General features: G+C 43.7%; 1 protein-coding gene across 6 annotated transcripts in view; it reads left to right on the top strand.

Annotated features, from left to right (window-relative positions):
- Positions 1 to 20690, top strand: part of PALD1 (phosphatase domain containing paladin 1) — a 193058-nt gene that overhangs the window by 69604 nt on the left and 102764 nt on the right. For all 6 annotated transcript variants that reach the window (XM_073353587.2, XM_073353590.1, XM_073353589.1 and 3 more), the window contains 9 exons: positions 4134 to 4328; positions 5065 to 5167; positions 6059 to 6238; positions 9146 to 9310; positions 10099 to 10259; positions 11043 to 11118; positions 13938 to 14089; positions 15585 to 15681; positions 15908 to 16012. In XM_073353587.2, coding sequence (XP_073209688.1) covers positions 4134 to 4328; positions 5065 to 5167; positions 6059 to 6238; positions 9146 to 9310; positions 10099 to 10259; positions 11043 to 11118; positions 13938 to 14089; positions 15585 to 15681; positions 15908 to 16012 — 1234 coding nt within the window. The remainder of the gene's footprint in view (positions 1 to 4133; positions 4329 to 5064; positions 5168 to 6058; positions 6239 to 9145; positions 9311 to 10098; positions 10260 to 11042; positions 11119 to 13937; positions 14090 to 15584; positions 15682 to 15907; positions 16013 to 20690) is intronic.

Here is a 20690-nt window from a genome sequence, read left to right as displayed (position 1 = left end):
TATTCTGTCTAGAATGATGCATGTAAAAACCTTACTTGGGATAGACAGCAATTGAATATCCCTCAATTTTTGAACTGACTGATATCTCCTTTCTTTGGCAACTTCACTGTATGACCCTTTTCCAACTCCTTTAGTATTTTTTTCTTCTTCCTCCTCCCATATCTTTTGTAAGATGCCCATCAAAATGACTTGTGCTCTTCAAGTTTCCCTTAAGAGCCTCTGTTGGGATCTTATCTGGACCTGGTTGGTGCCTTTCCACTTTTTAATCATTCTTATACCAAGGGGAAAATAGTGTTCCTTGCCTTTAACTTCCGCTGTCTTGAATTTGGATGAGAGACTGCTATATCCCTGACATTTTATTTACCGTCAGAAGTGAAAGGTCATGCTGGCTGAAGTATTAGGCATGAATATAAATGCTTGATTGGGGCTGGGGAGGTAGAATGGAGTTCTTAGCTCCAGGAAAACTAAGTCAGATGGAGGCTTAAAATATCTTTACTAAAAAAGCAACATTACCTAACTGCAGGAGAGGAAGGTGTTTCAATTTATATCAAGCACAATCAATATTTGGTGAACTTAGTCACCTTTTTTAAAAACCTGAACATTTTTGTTAGGAGGCAGAATTAGCATATTAGCTAGGCATCTTAACATAAAATAAAGAAACACGGGCAGAAACTTTAATCAGACTTGGAAATGAGGTGAGAGGCTTAGAGAAAAAAAAGTCACTTGGACATTCAAAATAAATATTTATTAATATTTACTCTTTAAAGCATCTTCAGTCTGGGGCAGGGACCTTGTCTGTAGAGTAACACACTGTTTGGCACTGTACAAATAAACAATAATGCTAATCTTCCTTCTCTGAGGCAGAAGGCGCTGGGAGTACTTTGTGCTTTTTGCTACTGGGAAAGCCTTATATCATGTAATGGTGCCACCTGCTGGCTGGTATGAGTGACACAACCTTAGATGTTGAAGAATATATGACAATGGATCCTTGGTAGTTATTGTCCTATTATGTTCACCGCTCCCTCTCTCCCCCAAATCTTAAAGCAAAATGTCCCTTTGGTAGGTTCTCTTGGTAGAATGGAGTTTAGAGATGCATATTTTCCCTCGCCAGATGTCCCTATGTTAGCAGGTAGACTAAGGGAGTTCCCTACAACCCTTCTAGTTAGGGGGATTCATAACAATATGAATGAAGAGTTTTATATGGGGGAGCAAATGAGAACCTCCGGAATGGGCTGGCTGATCTGAAATGCACCTCTTCCCTGCCTTCACAGTTCCCATAACTTAACCAGGTTGAGGTGGTGTGTAGTCATTCTGCTGGAGTATTGCCAGATGACAGCAGTATAGGACTGGTGCTTCCTAGTTCTGAAGAGTAATTGTCCATGAGCAAACAAAAGGAAAAAATATAGGCATCCAACCTTTCTGTAAGACTCACTGCTAAAGCTCTATCTTCAGAGAGAGAATATTTCCCTTATGGTCTGAGAGCCAGATACAGCCATCAGGGAGCGACTGAAGCACTTGTCCCTGCTCTTCTAGCCCAGTTCCTCAGATGGAATATAATCTTAGCTTTTGCAACACTTCCCTTGGATCCTGTACAGTTCTCCCTGCAGCTTCCTCATATCCCTTGAAATTAGTCTGAGAGGTCAGTATTTCTATCTAGGAAAAACTGTTTTCATTTTCCTCTTGCATATTAATTTCCAGCCTCCATTACCATTAGTTCAGGCTCATGCTCTCTATTTAGTTATCACTGGAAAGATGCTCATGTGTGTGTGTCTGCTGTGTTGGCTAAGAGCAATTGAAGACCTCAGGAAAGCAGATGGCTAGACTCTGCATTCTCCTGATCCTTTCAAAAGCATCTTTGTTCTGTGTCTCTCACCAGAGTCCTTTGGGAGAGTGGCATGTTACCAGTTTCAAAGATCCTCCCAAGAATCTGTTGAATTTGAAGGGGGTGGGTGGGAGCTGATGAGTTGTGTTTGGAAGGGTGCTGTCATCTAGAGAAGGTTTGGGTGTAAGAGCATAGTTAGTCTGCAGCTAGAGGAGAGTTGAAGACACCCTCCCCCCAGAACAGCAGAGTCCCCACTAATAGCTCACATGCCTCCTTAGCTCCTCTCCTTCCAAACTCAAGGATCTTCATTTCTTCATGCCCTGTCAGCTTGTGTTTGTGCAAAGGGGGCACTCAGTTAAGGAACTTACATCATGTTATGTTATGGGTTTAGGACTGTCATAAGAAGGCGGCTGGCTAGACACTTCCCTCAACCAGCAAATCTGGTGCTCTGATATGTACAACATGGCTGACTTCTGAGTTAACAAGAGATGTTAACCAAGGGGCCCTATCATTTCGTCCCTGAACTCAGTCCATCCCATCCTTCCTTCCCCCGACTCCATTCATAAAGGCCTTCAATAGCCCCTAGATTGGGCTTTGAACTATTTTTAAAAGTGAGGGAAAACCAAGAGGAGCAATGTGACTGCTGGGACAACTGAACTGAATACTAAGGATTGAGTAAGAGGCCAGTACCTGTTCTGCATCCTATCCCTTTTTCTAAAGTTAAAAGGATCTTGCTCTGAGGGCGATCTCTCATTCCCCTCCAGGTCTTTAGTGGGGACATCAGCAATACTTAGCGTGCTGTTCAGTATGTCTACACTGCAGTTAGACACCCGTGGCTGGCCTGTGCCAGCTGACTTGGGCTCCTGGGACTTGGGCTAAAAGACTGTTTTCAGTGCAGTGTAGACATTCGGGCTCAGGCTGGAGCCTGGTCTTTAGGACCCTGCAAGGCATGAAGGTCCCAGAGTTTGGGCCGCAGACCAGGCTGGAATGTCTACACTGCAATGGAACAGCCCCTTAGCCCAAGGCCCATGAGCGCGAGTCAGCTGGCCTGGGCCAGCCACAGGTATCTAATTGCAGTGTAGACATAACTCTTCATCAGTAGCTTTCAAAGCCCTGTGCAAAGGGGAAAGCAGATGGAGAAAGTGAGGCACACAGAAGTTGTGTTTTGCCCAAAGCCACTGTAAGGGTACTTCCAAACAGTGAGTGTCAGCCCCAGGCAGTGAGTCTTCGAACCTGGGTTGGCTGACTTGGGCTTGCAGATCTCATGCTACTGCGCTGCAAACAGCTGTGCTGATGTTGCAACTCGGGCTGCAGCTTGAGCTCTGAAGCCCACCCCTACCCAGGCTTTCAGAAAGCGGGGCTGGGCTTCAGAGCCCTAGCTACCATGTCTACACAGATATTTTTAGTGCAGTAGCACAAGCCCAGCCTGTTGACCTAGGCTCTGAGACTCACTGCCACAGATTGCGGTTCACGGTGTAGACATATCCTCAGCAACTCAGTGGCAGAGCGAGGGTAGCACCTAGGTTTGCTGGGACAGCATGGGAGACTGCAGTGCTTATGTATTCCTTGAACTGGAGGGACAGAGACCCCACTTTAAACCGTGAGAGCGGAGTTCAGCCTACCCTTAAACAGCAAGATAGCTTAGCATTCATGACCAAGGGGACCATGTGTGTCCATATCCTGAAATGCCAGATTAATTCCATATATTCTTTGGAGGCCATTATTACTTTGCAATTTTATTTTATGTTTTGAAAATTGGGAATAGATGAGCTAAACCTCCTGGGTTCAGTTTCACATAGATCACTCACCAATGAAACGTGGGGATGTGTGTGTTTTAGTTGTCTGTCTGTCTGCCTGGTCAGAGTCCCCACAGGCTGACACACCTCTGTTGCTCAGGAGAGGCTGTAGGCCTACAGTAGCAGGGTTGGATTGAGGGATGGCCAGCCCCATGTTTGTTTGTGTGACCTGGGTGTTGGCTGTGAGAGCTGAAGGATATAACTGAGTTGCATTGGCAGAGGGGTGTGTGTGAACGGAGGTGGAATCTGCCCAGGCAGCTGCCCACACTCTGTCTGGCTCTACCCACACTTTAATGAGCATCAAAACCATCCAATTATGCAAAACCTTTAAAGGGGGAGACATGGTCAACAATTGTCTGTACAGTGTCAGATCTGAGCCTGTTTAAAGTGTAGCATCTGGTAATTCTGTCGTGACGTTTGGTTGGCGTTAAGTCCTCTTTAGATCAGCCCTAATGTTTTGTCTCGTCGTTTCTCCTCCCTTTCCTACCGCCTGTTCTCCTGGCTGTTTTATGAAGCTGCCTGTGGATTATGGGTACAACTGCCAGCACAGCTCAGCAAACGGTCTCAGCAGCTACGTTTGAGAACGTTCACGGCAACGGGACCATGGAGGACCGCCACTCGCTTAGCATCCACTCCTGCCAGACGGTTGGCCTCCACAACAACAAAGCCAAGTCCATCATCACCAACAAGGTGGCGCCTGTTGTCATCACGTGAGTAGCTTCAGACTGGAGTGCTTCTGTAAATCACATAACCTTTGCCCCAGCCCATCAGCATCCAGAGTTTCCCCTCTGCTAACATTCTAGGAGCATTGCTCTACTGGTTTTGTTGAAGACTGGGGATTCTCCTCCTTTCATCCTCTCAACCCCCCCAGCTCTCTGTGCTGAGAGAACAGACCTTCCCACAATTAATCTCCTGGGGAGAAGCAGCGAGTCCTACAACCTCTCCCTGCCTCCTGCTTCCCCTGTAGGAACAGCCTTCAAGAGACCCAGGCTCCTCTTTCCCTCCCCTCTCCTGCATCCCCAGATGAGCAGACTATTTGGTGGGTGCAGGATTCGGGACCATCCTTTTCCCCCCACCCCACTTTCTCCACCCTGTCCCATTGGAGCAGCCTGGCTCTCGCTTGTCGAAGCCTCTGCCAGTTACCTCTGTGCTGCCAGCAACTGTTCTGCCCCACAGCCTGTGTAGCATATCTGTGGTGGTGATTACCATGTATAGCACACAATTTAGTTTCTGTCACATGATAACATTTCAACCAGTGGTTGTAGTTATAGAGAATATATTGTACTTGGGGTTTACCAAGTGAATAGGATAGGGATGGGTGGCTTTTTTCACAGCCTGTGTCCCTGAGCTTCAATCCCTTGACATTCTTGGTCCATGATCCCCATGCTTACTGGAGAAAAAGTCTTTGTCTTAAATGCTGTATGTTTTGGTGTGTGGCTTTCACAGCTACAACTGCAAAGAGGAATTTCAGATTCATGATGACCTGCTGAAGGCCAACTACACAGTGGGGCGGATTTCAGAGACCACGTTGGAACACTACCTTGTACAGGTAAAGGCTGCTAACCCTGTTGTGCCATAAGCACGCTTTGTCACAGTATATGTAGAGCAAGCAAGTCACATTACCTGAGGTGAAAATTATACTGTGCATTTTATGAGCTAAGGGAAGGGTAACACAGCTGTGCAGATGCCACGGGATTCATTTCACAAACCCTGCAAGCATTGTTATCGGGGACTGGGAATGAGGTTTCCTTAGAGGCTTTGGATCAGCTAATTTGATCCCAGAAAGGGATCCCTGTGCTTGTGGAGATGGAGGTGGGTAGCTGTTTGGGGATAGGAAAGGAAAGGGGAAGGAGAGAGAGGCAGCTGCGGTTAGTGTATTGTGTTATGTGAACACTTTCACCCCAGGCAGCTTTGCAATCTCTCTGAGCAGGCAGGCTGATGTTTACAAACATGTGGAAACCTTCATTTCTAGGCTGTGGTCATGTAGGGTCTAAGCTTCATATTGGTATTTCACTCAGTTTTGAAATTGAATCAGACTTGCTGCTCAGTGTATAAACTAATCACCTTCAGGGGAAAGACCTGAAGAAGTTTTTTTCATTGCACATTTGGCTAAGTGAATTCTGAAGTTGTTTTGCATTTCGTAGAATGAGCAGCCACTATGAGCTGGTAAGACACTGTTTCTGCTGGCTGGTACTCTGCTTTCCCATTCTGCTATGTGCTTGTGATCAGGGATGATGGGGATATGGGCACATTGAACATATGTCTAGGAAGAGTTTCTTTTGAGTGAAGTGGTTGGAATACACTTCTTGGTCATCTCTTGCCCCTCTCCCTTCCTGTTGAATTAGAATATGCTCAGTTCTATGTAGATGCATAGTTTTATATAAAATGCTTGTTGTTTCACACTCAAATCATTGTCTTTTCTCCACCACTTATTTTGCAGGGGAAATATTTTATGGTCAGAGATGTATACAGTAAATTAGATGTCTTGAACACTACAGGCAATTGTGGAGCTCCAAATTTCCGACAGGCCAAAGGAGGGTATGAAGTGTTTGGAATGGGACAGCCCAGTCTCAATGGATTCAAGCAGGTGCTGCAGAAACTCCAGAGCTATGGGCACAAGGTAGGGGTGTGTGTGTGTGTGTGTGTGTGTGTGTGAAAGAAAACCAAATGCATACCTGTCTAGGTGATAAAAATTAGTGTTCCATATTACATGAGATATTCAGCTCTTAATGTGCATATATAATCCCATCCATCAATGAGAATGGGAGTTACAAAATTTATTCCCAGGGTCAACTGAACCCTCGTAGAGTGAACTCAGATGCACTGTAAAGCTGTTTATAATAAAGTAGATGTTACATGAGGGTGGCGAGCTGTCAGCTCCACAGAGCTGACAGCCCCGAATCCCCTTTAAATTAAATTAAACTCCCTTATTTTTAATTTATAAAGGGGGGGGGGTGTCACACTCAGAGGCTTGCTGTGTAAAAGAGGTCACCAATACAAAAAGTTTGAAAACCACTGGCCTACAGTGAAAAAAATTCATTGCTATGAGTTTTCCACTGTATTTCTTAATGTGGATCTTAATGTGGAGAGGGGTGTGATAGGGCTCCTGGGATGCAATCTGGACTGTGGGGCCACTCAGCCCTCTGTCCCACCAACCTGGGGTATCCCTCACATTATGTTGCTGTTTTCAAGCTACAAACCTCTGGCAGGTACTGCACTTACACAGACATCTACAGGCAGGGACACACCCAACTGAATTATATGAATGCTTGTCCTAGCCACTCATGAACCAACAATAGAGAGTCTTCAATCAATTCTCCCCAGCCTTGCACCTCAGAACTGTACTGTCTTGCCCTGCTCAGAAGCCTGACCAGTGTAAGTTCATCACCTAATCTGCCCCTTCCTCGATGTGGAGAGGACACACACTAGCCTTTGTAAACTGAGCTGAGATTTCCCAAGCACTTCAACCAGAACGCACTGTTTTAGGTAAAATATAAAACAGATTTATTAAGTGATTAAGATATATTTTAAGTGATTATAAGTAGCCAGCATAGAGATCAGTGTTGGTTACCTAAGAAATAAATTTGCAGTCTAAGTTCTATAAACTAAATAGGAATTGAATCAAGCAATGTCTCACCCTGACAGATGGTATATTCCTCAATATACAGGCTGGAAGTTCAAAGTTCAGAATCTTTGTCCTCCAGATGTGTTTCCAGGTGTTGAATTGTGGGGGGAGTGAGGCCAAGTCATGATGCCACTTCCCCTTTTTGTAGTTTCTTCCAGCTTGCTGGAAAGATCTGTGCTTGTGACGTGGGGGTCCGCCCCCATTGGTTAAGTATTCTCCATTGTTTATGTGCTCTGTCTGAGAAGTCTTCTGGGATGGCTGTTGGGAAAGTGCATTCCCTTTAATGGGCCACTAGCACGTCTGACTACTCCATCTTTGTACCTGAAAGGCTGGTTGTGAGTGTTCCCAACCTCACAACATATTTCAGTAACACACACATAGCAAAACTTCATAACTGCGCATACAATGATAGCACATACAATCCAAGAGGACATTAGTGTTCAACAGATCACGACTTTTAAAATGATACCTCACAAGACATACTTTGCACAAAATATATCCTAATTATATGGAGGTGGTGAATATGGGGGTTCCAGGGGTCTGCTTTGCGGTATATAGAGTGCCACGTGGGGGAGGCGGGGAAGAGAGTCCATTAAATGTTTAACTTTGTTAAAATAACTTTAGTGTGTTTGATTTGCTCACACAAGCAGGTTAAAACTGCCACTCTTCTCTGTGCCTACATATAATAATGGGCAGTGATACTTAGAGTAAGTGCTGCAGCCTTAAGCACAAGAGGGTGAGGTGAGGATGGATTTCCTGCTTGTCAGTGTGAGTGAAACTGTTTGATTTGTTTGGATGTAATGGCTCCTTTTAGAGTTCTGCAACTTCTGATTTTCATTGACATATTGGGCCTGTGGGTAACTGTGGACAGTATGAAGTGAAAGTAACTGTATAGTCTCCACAGGCTGCTGCTGATGTGAGTACACTGTAGCTATGACTTTAAGTCAAAATACAAACAGCTCATTGCTGGCCAATTCTAGTTTTAAACAAAAGCCTGTTGGTGTGTGATACAATTACCTCCAGACAGCAGTGGGAGGGACCCAGGAACCTCACTCTGTGCACTGGTGGGTGGGGAATCATAGGAGTGGAATGCTCCTGTGGAAGTTATTAGCTGCAGCCCCCCTGTGGAATACCCAAGATAGCATTAGCCTTGAAAGAAGCCACTCTGCTCACTTGGATGTGGGTGGAAGTAGAATGATGCTCTGGTGGTGTTGCCCCTTACCTATTTATTTTTAATCCCTCTTGTTCCCCTTTTTTACTGAGTTGGGCATCTGGGAAGCACTATCCATTGCGGTGAGAGTGGCATGAAAGAGAGGGTTTGCCTTCTGCAATTCACACCAGTCATAAAATGGCCCTGCCTTAAGAGCTGTGACTGAAATAATTACCTCCAAAAAAAAGGCAGCCTTCCAAAATTTTATGCCCCCCACTCATCCAGGACAAATACTTGGTGATTAATATTCTCATCCTCATCGTGGCACCAGGAGGTAGGTAATGCACATATTGGTGAATTTTCATGACACCTTTTTAACGCTGTCATAAGCACCTGTTGTGACAGGATTAAAGCTCAAGATCTTAAGTTCCTCCGAACACACACAAAACAAATAATGAAAAATAACAATCCTGTCTCTTTAATATTTTCCTTGCACCGTCCCAGTGTTGGACACTGAGACCTTCACTCCCCCAGCTTGACTGGGGAAAAAAATGGCACAGCAGTATCCATCTGTCTAGGTCAGTATATCATGTCTGCCACTATATGCCTCACAAGCTTTTAAAAACCAGAATAAGAGTCTCTCTAGTCTAGTCTCCTCTCTCTAGATGCTGAGCTCAGCTAGGCATTCATCAACCATTCACAAAGCTGGAGCAGTGGAGGCTGTTGGCTGGCATGTACCTGTGTCTTTGCAGGAGTGCATCTTCTTCTGTGTTCGTGAGGAGCCGGTTCTATTTCTACCCATGGAAAACGACTTTGTGCCCTACACACCAAGAGGAAAGGAGAACTTGCATGAAAACCTGCACAGCCTGCCAAGAGGGGTCAAAGTTGACAACATGGAGCTTGCAATTCGGAAAGAGGTGATTGGGAGGCATAAGGAAGCTGTTCCACTGTGTGAAATAGCGGGACCTGGGGTGTCTGTCAGTTTTGGTTTTGGGGACTGAGGTGAACTGAGGTGTGTGTTTGGCAGGGAATGGGGACAATTGATTGGAACCACCTGATAATTCTGTTACACTGTATAGTGGAGGTTTTTTTCACTGTCCAGTGGGAAGTGACCCTTGGGAGGGGCCATGATTTTTATTTATATATAAAAAATCATTTCTCCGCTTTACTTGGTGACTTTTAATGGCCAAAAAATAGAGGCTAAAACCCCACAGAATATTACATTGCACTTTGTTCCTGGCCTAAAGAATCCCTGCTCTGGGCCCTTACCCAGCTTTGCAAGTAAACCAAAGTCCTGACCCACAAGCATCCATGCTATTCCACCTTTGAACACCTGTACAGCTCTCCCATTGTGTCTCCACCTAGACCTCCAGCTGCTCTCATGCCTGCTACTTCAGTTCTAGATCTGCACACAATTTTACCAATTCACCTCAGTCCTTATATGCAACATCCTCCTTCCTGTTCCAGTCCTGAGCCTCTTGTGAGTGGGCACTGCCCGTTGTGCCAGATTGTGTAGCATGAACAAACTTCTAGTGACCAATATGTTGAGCCCAGTCAAGTTGTTTGTTTCCTTTGTCCAAAACAGCACATGCTGTATATAAGCACTGCGATTCCCATGTGCTGCTGGGTTGGTGGAGTTGAAAATGGGGATCAAACTGTAAAGCAGTTGTTTTAAACGTGGTTTTGTTGCATTTGTTTACTGAAGATACATGATTTTGCTCAGCTGAGTGAGAACATTTACTACATCTATAATGACATTGAACACTTCAAAGATGAACCGCACTCCGTGACCATCCAGCGCGAAGAGGACATCCATGTGATGGAGGAGGTGTACAAGCGGCCTGTCTTCCTGCTGCCATTTTACAGGTAACCCACAGGCACATAAAACATTCCTGGCCTTTAAATCACCCACATAGTTTGGCAGCGTCCTCTTTTTCTTTTCTGCTCTTTCTTTTCTCTTCCTCTGCATGTTTATTTAAAAAAAGTTTTATTTATGCCATGCCAAGGGAATCAATCAAATATTCAGTCTTATCAATACTTTTCCTAAAGTCCCAAAACTGTAACATAGACCTGGTGTTCTCATAAATGTACTTCTGGGTCATGCTCCCAATCTCCCAGAGGTCACAGGTTCTGTGGTTTCAACATGTAATAACTTGAGCTCTGGTTAAAGAGAAGGAAGGAAGAGTCCTTCTGTCCAGCTGGAGAGCAATACTGATGGGAAGTTTTGTCCAGTCCACCCTATTGGAAGAATGGAAATTGTGTTATGCAGCGTGAAGGGTGGGAAGGAGACTCAAACAACCCCCAGCATAGATGTGCATTTCTCCTACCCCCATAAAACCATGCTGTTCTCCGCCCAAAGGATGAATGGCAGAAGCACTCTACTTTTATAACCATGAAAGATGCCCCAAAACATGTGGATAATCCTCTTCTAAATTGAGAAACACAGTGACCATTACTGAATACATAACTATTTTTAGAGTCGTTCTTTTTACATCATTCTTCTTTTAAGTGAGGCCCTCACACACATCAGAAGGCAGCATTTCCAGTTGTCTGTGCTCTAGAACTTTATTAGAGTGTAAAATCTGCTTATTTTCAATGAATGGCATTTTGCTCACATCCTGATGAATGTCTTTTTACTGTGTTTGGCAGGTACCATCGGCTGCCATTGCCTGTGGATGGGGCACCTCTAGAAGCACAGTTTGATGCTTTCACCAATTTCCTCAGGGTAAGGACTGCAGACTGTGGAACTGCAGAAGGTGTCTCACATTAGCAGCTTGGAGGCAGTCAGAGTTAAAATATCAGATTTCTGTTAGCATGACCAGAAAGACTAGCAGCAATTACTTCACTAACTGTCACCTGTTTGTTGTTTATTTCCCTCCAGAGAAGCTACTTGGGTCAGATGCAGCATCTGATTTCTAATGAGGTTTCTGTGTTTTTTTTTAAGGCAGGTTCCCTCCTGAGATAAATCTTAAGGGGGTGGCAAATGACTTTGTCAAGGGCACATGAGTCAGTGGCTGAGCCTGGGTTAGGGCCAAGGACTCCCTGAGGTCAAATGTCTTAAGCAGAAGACCAATGGCCTGCTTAATGTGTACGTGTTGAATGGTTTTAATGTTAGTTACCACAGCTCCAGATCCACATTCCAGTCTGTTGGCAAGCTTGTGTGTCTGTTTTTAAACTTCTTTTGAAGCTTCTAGCTTTGTAGTAGCTGGCCAGAAATACAGTGTGGAACCCCTGTGCTTCGGGAAGGAGCACCTGTCATGATGAGCAACGGTATGGTATAGTTGGATCGAATCCAGTCCCAAAATGGCTTCCAAAGTTACTGATGGGATTGATCCAAGCTCTGACACACAAGCGCAGCGTGTGAGAGATGCCAAGAGCACAGCACTCTGGCTCTTTATTGCAAAGTTCTCAGGAGTGATTGTTTGTCTCCAGGGCCCTTAAAATATTTAAAATAACTTGAGGTCTGAAAATCATGTTTGGGATACTCTACATTGCTGATGCACATCTGGCTTGGGTTCATAGTGGTCAAAAGTTTTTGCCATCTTGTGACTGTTCATTGGCCTCTGAATTGAGTTGGAGGCCTTAGTTCTGTTCCTGGTTAACAATGGCTTTCATTATATTTGGCACTATGGTGGGAGAGTGATCCTTAGAGGTGGTCTCTTCAGGTGAAGGTGAGGTACGTTGGTGGGACATTGCAGGGGAAGCTAGTACTGCTACTGCTTGATTTGTACCTGTTCCATGGATAAACAGAGGGATTGAGTCTTCAGGGCTGCTGTTCTGGCGCTTCTCACCAGATAACTCTCTCACACAAATAACCACTCATCTTTTGCCTGGCCCAACCCCTGTGTGTGGCTGTACAAAACACTAGCCCCTAGGAAAATGTGTCTATTTTGTGTTAATTTCAAAAAAGATTTTTTTTTTTTCAGTAGGATTTAAGGGGAGTGGAATGAACCTTTTTTCTAGGAACCAATGAAAATGTCACTAATGCTTTCTTGGCACCAAAATCTGCCTTAGAGTGAGATTTTTTTGTTTAGACTCAAGTTGTCTCAACCCTAAATGATAAACAGCTGCTTTGAGTTCATTTTGCTTCAGATGTAGTCACATGTTCTTGCTTTGACGCAGTGATTTAGAAAAACTGGGCAACCTGTGTTTATCTTAGTTCCTTCCTGTTTGAGGTGCACACTGAGGGCTTGTGTTCTTCCAGAACATTTTCCATCCTGCTTCATGTTCTTTCACGCATTCTCCTTTTTGCTCTGCCTTTTTTGGAGCATATGTGCTGGATGTAGCAGGATGCTTGCTCAACTGATTGGAAACATCACCATTTTTGTACGCAGAGAGCTCTGAGTGCTTCTTGTTCCCAAAAGACCAATGAAATACAAAATCTATTTTCTCTTTTCCTCCACCATCTCCCACTCTGCCTTTTTTCTCCCTAGACCATTTACTTTAGCCATTAATTTCTCTGCTGTTTGTAATTCGGATAGAATGTCTCCAGATGTCTTGATCCAGGTATGGTAGCTGCTTTTGGTCTAGGGCTCATTTAACCACTTACTCCTGCTTAATTCTCGTCAGTCCTGTAAATTAAGAGCTGCTGTGCTCAGTATGACATTCTGAAGAGTGCAATCAAGACCAGTGAGGGGCTGTCTCACCCATGCCTGGCAAACTTGGGTGTGTCTCAGTGCTTTCTGTCTCCCACCTTGGCCACTCACAAACAGCCTTTCAGCATGCAGGTAACACACTTGGTGTCTGTGTATAGCTGCAGATTGCCAGCCACACTTCAGTCACACTCTGGGTTCCACCAGCCTGGGTTACCACTTGCAGCGTATGGCATATTGTTGCATTTTGAAAGCTAGGGGTATAATTAATCTGTTGTAATTCCACTGACTACAGGGGTAAAATTGGCTTAGTAGATTTAATTCTTTTTCTGTACTGCTGCAAAAATATCGTATGGCTTACATTGTTCCAGAAATCCCCAGCAAACATACAATTAGTTATTGTTTGTTCCCTGCACTTTAGTGTAACAAAAACTACAATGAAAAGAGAAATTGAAGGCTTAAGCCATAAAACAAGCAGGTCAAATGTATAATTGAAGTGACAGAGCAACACAATAGGTACCCAAAAGCTGGGCTGCTAAGGAGAACCTGGTGTCTGGTGGAGAGATGCAATAGATCTGCTCTACTCCTAAAGCCAAACAGAAAGTAGCAGGTCAGTGGTGATAGAGGAGGTTTACCCGGTCTAAGATGATCACACCATTATCTGTCCCTGGTATTACAGACCTAAGGGACAGCTCTCTGCTTATGCAGCACTGCGTGAACATGAAACAGCCAAAGGAGTGTGAATGTGACCCAACTCATTTAATTTCTGTGTGCCTGTTTCCTTATGTGAAAATGACGCCGATGATATTGATCTCCCTTTGTATATTAATGTTTGTCTTATAAGTACTGAGCTGTGTACTATTGTCTCCTTCCTGCTTGCATGTATTCACTGTGAAGCATTTTATGATGCTCTGTGTGAGAGATGATACATTTGTCTCTATCTCAATTATAGGAGAGTCCAAACCTGCTCCTGCTCCAGGACCCCAGCAGACTGCCTCCTGCTTTACTCTTCAGCTGCCAAACTGGTGTTGGCAGGACCAACCTTGCCATGGTGTTAGGCACTTTGGTGCTTTATCATCGGAAGGGGGCAGCACAGAAACAAGAGTAAGCATGCCTTCATCTCCCTCCCCTTTTAGATAGCTGGTGGAATGAAATGGGGAGGAGAGTGCCAAGGGCTTCCTTTAGTACCAGAGCTTCTTAAATAACTAACTTGTATTTAAGAAAACCCTCCCATGTTAATTGCTAAGGGTGCATGTATTGAGGGTGCTTTTCACAGGAAGAATTGAATTGCTGTAGAAATTCTTATAAATTCTTTTGTAAAAGAAAATTTACACTCAATGCTGCGGCTGCACCGGTGTAGCATTTTAGTGAAAACACTCTGTGCCAACAGGAGAGAGTTAACCCGTCAGCATAGTTAATCCACCTCTGCAAGATGCAGTAGCTACCTCAGCGGGAGAACCCTCCCACTGATCTAGTGCTGTCTACATCGGCGCTTAGGTTGGTATAACTGGGTTGCTCAGGGGGGTGTGGATTTTTTCAAACCCCTGAGCGATGTCGTTATACCGAAGTAATTCTGTAGTGTAGACCTAGCCTTAGTGTGATCTCTCCGACAAGAGACACGCTGACTACAGGCTCAGTTCAGCCACCGCGCCACGGCTATTCCATTCCTGGTCTTTCTGCCCACATGACCTTCTCCAGAAGCCAGGCACAGTCTGTCCAAATCACTCTATCCGCAGAGAGTGCACAAGGAGGGTAGGTGCTTGGTCTCTGTATTAGAGACCGGAATGTGAGTAAAGGTATTGATGATTTAATTATATTCCCATTAAATGACATTTGGGGCCTGGGGCCCCCTTCATTAACATATTTGGGAGAGTGGGGCCTGCTCCCAGCAATAGCACTCTTGTGGGGGTATGGAGGGCTATTCCCCACAAGAGCACCTTCCATCCAGTGCCTGATTTACTGGTGTGCTCTAACAGCTTATACACCACAGTGAATAGAGGCTCCCAGCCCGTTTATAATACACTCCCCTCTCTGGACCACTCCTGCAAGAGCTGCTTTAGGACTGAACATCTCCATACCCTTATCTGTAGCTTCCCCCAGGAGCAGTTCCTCCTGTCTTTCTGAGGAAGGCTTGCAGGTGGCAGCAGCTCAGACCTTGAAGCTATGCTGTCTGTGTAGACTCTGTCTGTGTAGACTCAGGATGATGATTACCTGCCAACAATACGCATCCTGGAGGAAAACAAAAATGAAAAATATGGACAGTGTGCTCATGGGAAAGGGATTCTAAATATACATAATATAAAAATAGTACAATCAAATGGATGGATGGTATCCCTTTAATCCAAAGTCATTTCCCTATTTTCAACATAGAGCAAACTATTAGAACCTTTCAAAATGGAAGACACTTGTAAGCTCAGCTACTGTACACAATCTTGCCTACTGGGTGCTAGGTTGATTGGATGAATTATGTGAAACAGGATAGTTTCCTTTAAGATTTTAAACTGGCATAAATGTAAAAGGAAAGCAAAAGGAGGGAGAGAAGCGATGGAGATTATTATAACTTCGAACTTACTCTGTTTCTTTCCTTCCTTATTTACAGCCTTCCACATCCTGCTAATACTTTGTCCAGGGACCGATTTTGGGTTATTCAGAACTTTATTGACATGGTACCAAAAGGCCAACAAATCGTTGAGGAGGTAAGCGTCTGTCTGTGGCTGGGCTTACATTTGTAGGTATATCTCATGCTGGTGGCCTTCAGGCAGGTGTATAGCCCTTGTGTGGAAGGGATGTGTCTCTGAAAGTGTGTGTGTGTGTGTGGGGGGGGGGGGCGGGGAAGGGAGAGACTCAAACAGGACCAGCTGGGAGAGGGTGAAATCTCATCTTTTGCCTTCAATTACTGAATTCCCTTTTGATCTCTCCAAGGTGGACAGTGCCATTTCCTGCTGCTCTGAAATGCATGACATGAAGGAAGCCATCTATGAGTATAAGAAGAAATTGGAAGGGATTGGAGAAGATTACCAGATTCAGGTACTGTAGGGAGCCAAACTACAGAACCATGGTGCCTATTGAAGAGAATAATTCATATTTTGTTAACAAAAAACAAAAAATCTAGTACTAAGAGAATAGGCACCTTTTTGGAGTGAAATGCAAATAGGCTAATGCAGGTGATGTACTTATTTTAAAAAAATCTGGGGTGAATTTTGCGCTGATGGAAGTTACCAGATTGACAACTCTCCTTGCTTTGTTTAGCATTTTAAACAGTAGCTTGATTATTTGCAGAAGAAGAATTTCATGGCCTCTAATTTAGGATGGGTATCAGCCCATCCATCAGATATTGACCTCTCTGGGCAATATCTGTATCAGACTCATGTTTGTGCTGACAGGTATGTCTCTAGGAGCACTAGATTGGGACTCAGGAAACCTGGATTCTGTTCCATGCTCTACCACTGCTTTGCTGAGTGATCTTAGGCAAGTCACATAGCTTCCCTGTGCCTCATTTCCCCATCTGTAACATGTGTATAACAAAACTGACCTTGCATAAAGCACTTGGAGATCTGTGGATGAAAAGTGTTGTATGTGAGCTAAGTATTGTTGTCGATCCCTAGTAATTCAGACTGACTGTTTTATAGGGATTCTTGGCAGTGTCATAGTGAGAGCTCTGTCCTTCAGTATGACATGGGGGCAGGAGTGACACTGGTGATGGAGCAGCTCTTACGTCAGATTCCTGTCTTATTCCAGTTTACAGACTAAATACTAAAGTTCCTTCAAAAAATGTGGGTGAGAATACAGTGCTTGTGTTAACTTCTCCCATGTAGTTCTGCCAGTGCTCGTCTTTTTCCAATCCTGGACTTCCCTTGAGCAGAGGCTGCCTCTTGTGCCAAATGGTGTGGGTCTCTTTGTGATGTGGGCATTTGAGACAACCATACTCATTTTACCTGTGGCCGTGGAGTCTTTAACCTACATCCCCAGATAGTGAACTTGTCATTTATTAGAAGCAAGTTACAGGGTGAGTGAAGAATTGAAGAAAGGATGGAAAGATGGGAATACTATGTCATTTTTCCTTTTGAAGTCTCCTGTGCTTGAAGAGATAAACAGGATGTACTATGGAGTTCGGGTGTAAACGAGAGACACTATAAACACAGATGATATATGCTATTAGATTGTGTTAAAAGCCAGAAGACCATTTTTTGGCCAAAGGTTTATGCGGAATACAGAAGGAATGTTCCTTTCTTCCAAGAGAGCACTTTGGGAAGGAAAATTCTCATTCCTGCTGATGAGGTGGTGATGTAGCTGTCTGAGATGAGGTGGTGTTGTGTCAAAATACACAGGTGTGATTTTATCCCCCTCAAAAAATGAGGTGTGTCTGAGGGAGGAGGCTTTCATGACGTTGTAATGTAAATGACATGCTCTTTACTTTATTTCACTGACTTTATTTATAACACTGACTTGCTTATGCCCTGAGGAAATATTTGTGATTTTTTTATTGTTGCTGGGGTATCCTTAGCTGCTGGGTGATTGCAGGAGTGGTTCCTTTTACAACTGTGTGTTTGAAAGTTATCAGGAGTGCCTAGAGCCAGGGATAGGAGCTCCTGTTGTTGGTTGTGTAGAGCACAATGAATCCATAACATCATAATAGTAAAAGAGCATTCAGGATTAAGCTGCCACTCTGCTTGAACTCCTGCTGCTGCACCTCTGAAGACCAAGGATGGGATAAAGCTTTCTCTTTCTGCTTCCCTTCCAATCTTGGATGAAGTCAGAACTATAATATTATTTCATTAATTTTTTGTTGTACTGAATTTATGGGTGTGCTTTATAATTTACGGTATTAGGAATAAGTCATTTCTGCTACCTTTTGACTGGGACTGATCTCTTACCCTCTCATCCCACTCCAGTGCAATGTGGATGAACCCTATATAATGCAATTAAAAAGAAAAAGCATCCTGTTCTTCCTTTTGCTGAAATATTCCCGATCGATTGACAAGAAATGGGAAATTATAGTACTTGCTGGAGGCAAATACCACGTGAGAGCACAATCAGAGCCATATAGCACATTAGTGTAAAACCAGTGCTCCTCCATTGACTTCAGAGGTGTTATTGCTGATTTATACCAACATATGAGGAGACTCACTATCGCATATGCCACCACTTAAGACCTCCTCTCTTCAGCAAACTACATGTTCTATCCTTCTTGGGGAGGCTTTATAGAAGACTATCTTTTTATTTTATAAGGCTGTCCCCTGGGGACCTTGGCTGCTACCTCTATTTGTAGGCGCACCTTCCTAAGTGGGGTGGATAGGATAGGCTGTTTGTTTTCATTCTGCCCATGAGGGAGCATGAGCTAGGACCTGACCAGTCAAGTAACCTCTTAAATGGCCAGGCCAAATGATCCGTAAAATGGAATCTGACTGTATCTAATTTGGGTTTAATTATCACTGATGCTGCTGTCTGCCAGTCATCCCATCCTTGATCCAATGGACAAGAAAACTTGCATTAAACAGTTGGTGCTGCTAAGCCGGCATGTGGTTGGCAGGGATCTGGTTAATAGGGAAGTTAATTGTCTTGTGATGCATGACTGATTTTCTATCAGTTTGATTGGGATTCACATCCATTTTAATTTCATACCTCAAATACCATGTACTAGTTAACGGCAATGGCTCAAAGCAGATTTACACTTTATTGCTCATTTAAAGCAAGGGATATCAGAGTAGCTCAAATGTTCCAATCAGTGCTGCTTGTGGCAATGTTAAAGTGTGCACATGGTGCCATGGATTAAATTGGTATCAACCCATTGAAATCAATGGAGCTATACTGAGTTACAGCAACTGAGCATCTGGCCTATAGCAAAGAAAAGATAGGAAGAATAGTAAGAGGCCAATATGGCACCATCAGGAGTTCTTTAATTACATGAAAATTAAAGGAATTCCATAAAAAGTGGAAACGTGGACAAATTTCTAAGCACAAAAGAACAGTGCAATCTGGTAGGGATAAAATCAGAAAGACTAAAGGCTGGTCTATGCTACCGCGGTAAATCAATCTAACTTACGCAACTTCAGTTCCATGAATAATGTAACTGAAGTCGACATAGTTAGATCCACTTACCGCAGTGGCTACATTGTGCTGTGTTGACGGGAGAGCATCTCCCGTCGACTTCACTTGCGCTTCTTGTGGAGGTGGAGTACACAAATTGATGGGAGAGTGCTCTCCCATCGATTTAGCATGTTTTCACCAGACCAGCTAAACTGACAATTGCTGTATCAATTACAGCAGTGCCGATCTACTAGTAAGTGTTGACATGCCCTAAAGTGCAGAATGAGTACATTAGGAGGAAGGGAAAGATGAAGGAAATTGTAGGTCCGTTACTTAGCAGGGAAGCAAAACTAATGATGGAGGACACCAAGAAGGCTGCAGTATTTAATGCCTATATTGTTTCTGTCTTTATTAAAAAGATTATTACCAGATGCTTAATACAATTAATATTAATACCAAGGGAGAAGGATCATAAGCCAGAATAAGGAAAGAACAGCGTTCAAGAATGTTGAATAAATTAGATGTATTCAAGTTGACAAGGCCTGACAAAAATTCTTCCTAGGGTACTTAAGGAAGTAGCTGAAGCAATCTTGGAACCATTAGCGATTATCTTTGAGAACTCATGGAGGATGGTGTGGTCCCAAAAGGCTGGGGAAGAGCATACATAGTACCTATTTTTAAAAAGGGAACAAAGAGGCCCTGGGGAATTATAGACCAGTCAGCCTAACTTTGATACCTCAAAAGATACCAGAACAAATGATTAAACAATCAGTTTGTAAGCACCTAGAGGATAATAGGGCGATAAGCAACAGGCCGCATGATTTGTTCAGAAAAAATCATGGACACCAATGTAATTTCCTTCTCTGACAGAGTTACTGTCTTATTGGATGTGGGGAGCAGTAGACGTGATATATCTTGATTTTTAGTGAGGCATTCTTATAAGCAAACTGGGGAAATGTGGTCTAGATGAAAGTATTATGAGGTGGGTCCACAACTGGTTGAAAGACCATACTAAAAAAGTAGTTGTCAGTGGTTTACTGCTAAACTGGGAGGATGTGTCTCGTGAAGTTCTGCAGGGGTCTGTTCTGGGTCTGGTACTTTTCAGTATTTTCATTAATGACTTGGATAATGGTAGGGTATTCTTATATAGTTTGTGGATGACACCAAGCTGGGAGGGTCTTCAAGCACTTTGGAGGACAGTATTTAAATTCAAAATGACCTTGATAAATTGAAGAATTGGTCTGAAATCAGCAAGATGAAATTCAGTAAAGCCAAGTGCAAAGTTCTGCACTTAGGAAGGAAAAATAAAATGCACAACTACAAAATAGGGAATAACTGGCTAGGTTGTCGTACTGCTGAAAAGGACCCAGGAGTATAGTGGCTCGTGAATATAAGTCAACAATGTGACGCAGTTACAAAAAAGGCTAACATCATTCTAGGGAGTATTAACAAGTGTCATATAGAAAACATGGCAGGTAATTGTCACACTGCTTGGCAGTAATGAGGCCTCAGCTGAACTATTGTGTCCCATTTTGGGCAGTACACTGGAAAAAAATGGACAAAGAGCAACAAAAATGATAAATGGTCCAGAGAACCTGATCTGTGAGGAAAAGTTAGAAAAACTGGACATGTTTGTTTAGTCTTGAGAAAAGAAGACTGAGAGGGGAACATAAGTCTT

The sequence above is a fragment of the Lepidochelys kempii genome, chromosome 7 (genome assembly GCF_965140285.1).
Source record: "Lepidochelys kempii isolate rLepKem1 chromosome 7, rLepKem1.hap1, whole genome shotgun sequence".
NCBI lineage: Eukaryota > Metazoa > Chordata > Testudines > Cheloniidae > Lepidochelys > Lepidochelys kempii.
The sequence above is the reverse complement of the archived record's forward strand: the minus strand, read 5'-3'. Positions and strand labels throughout refer to the sequence as shown.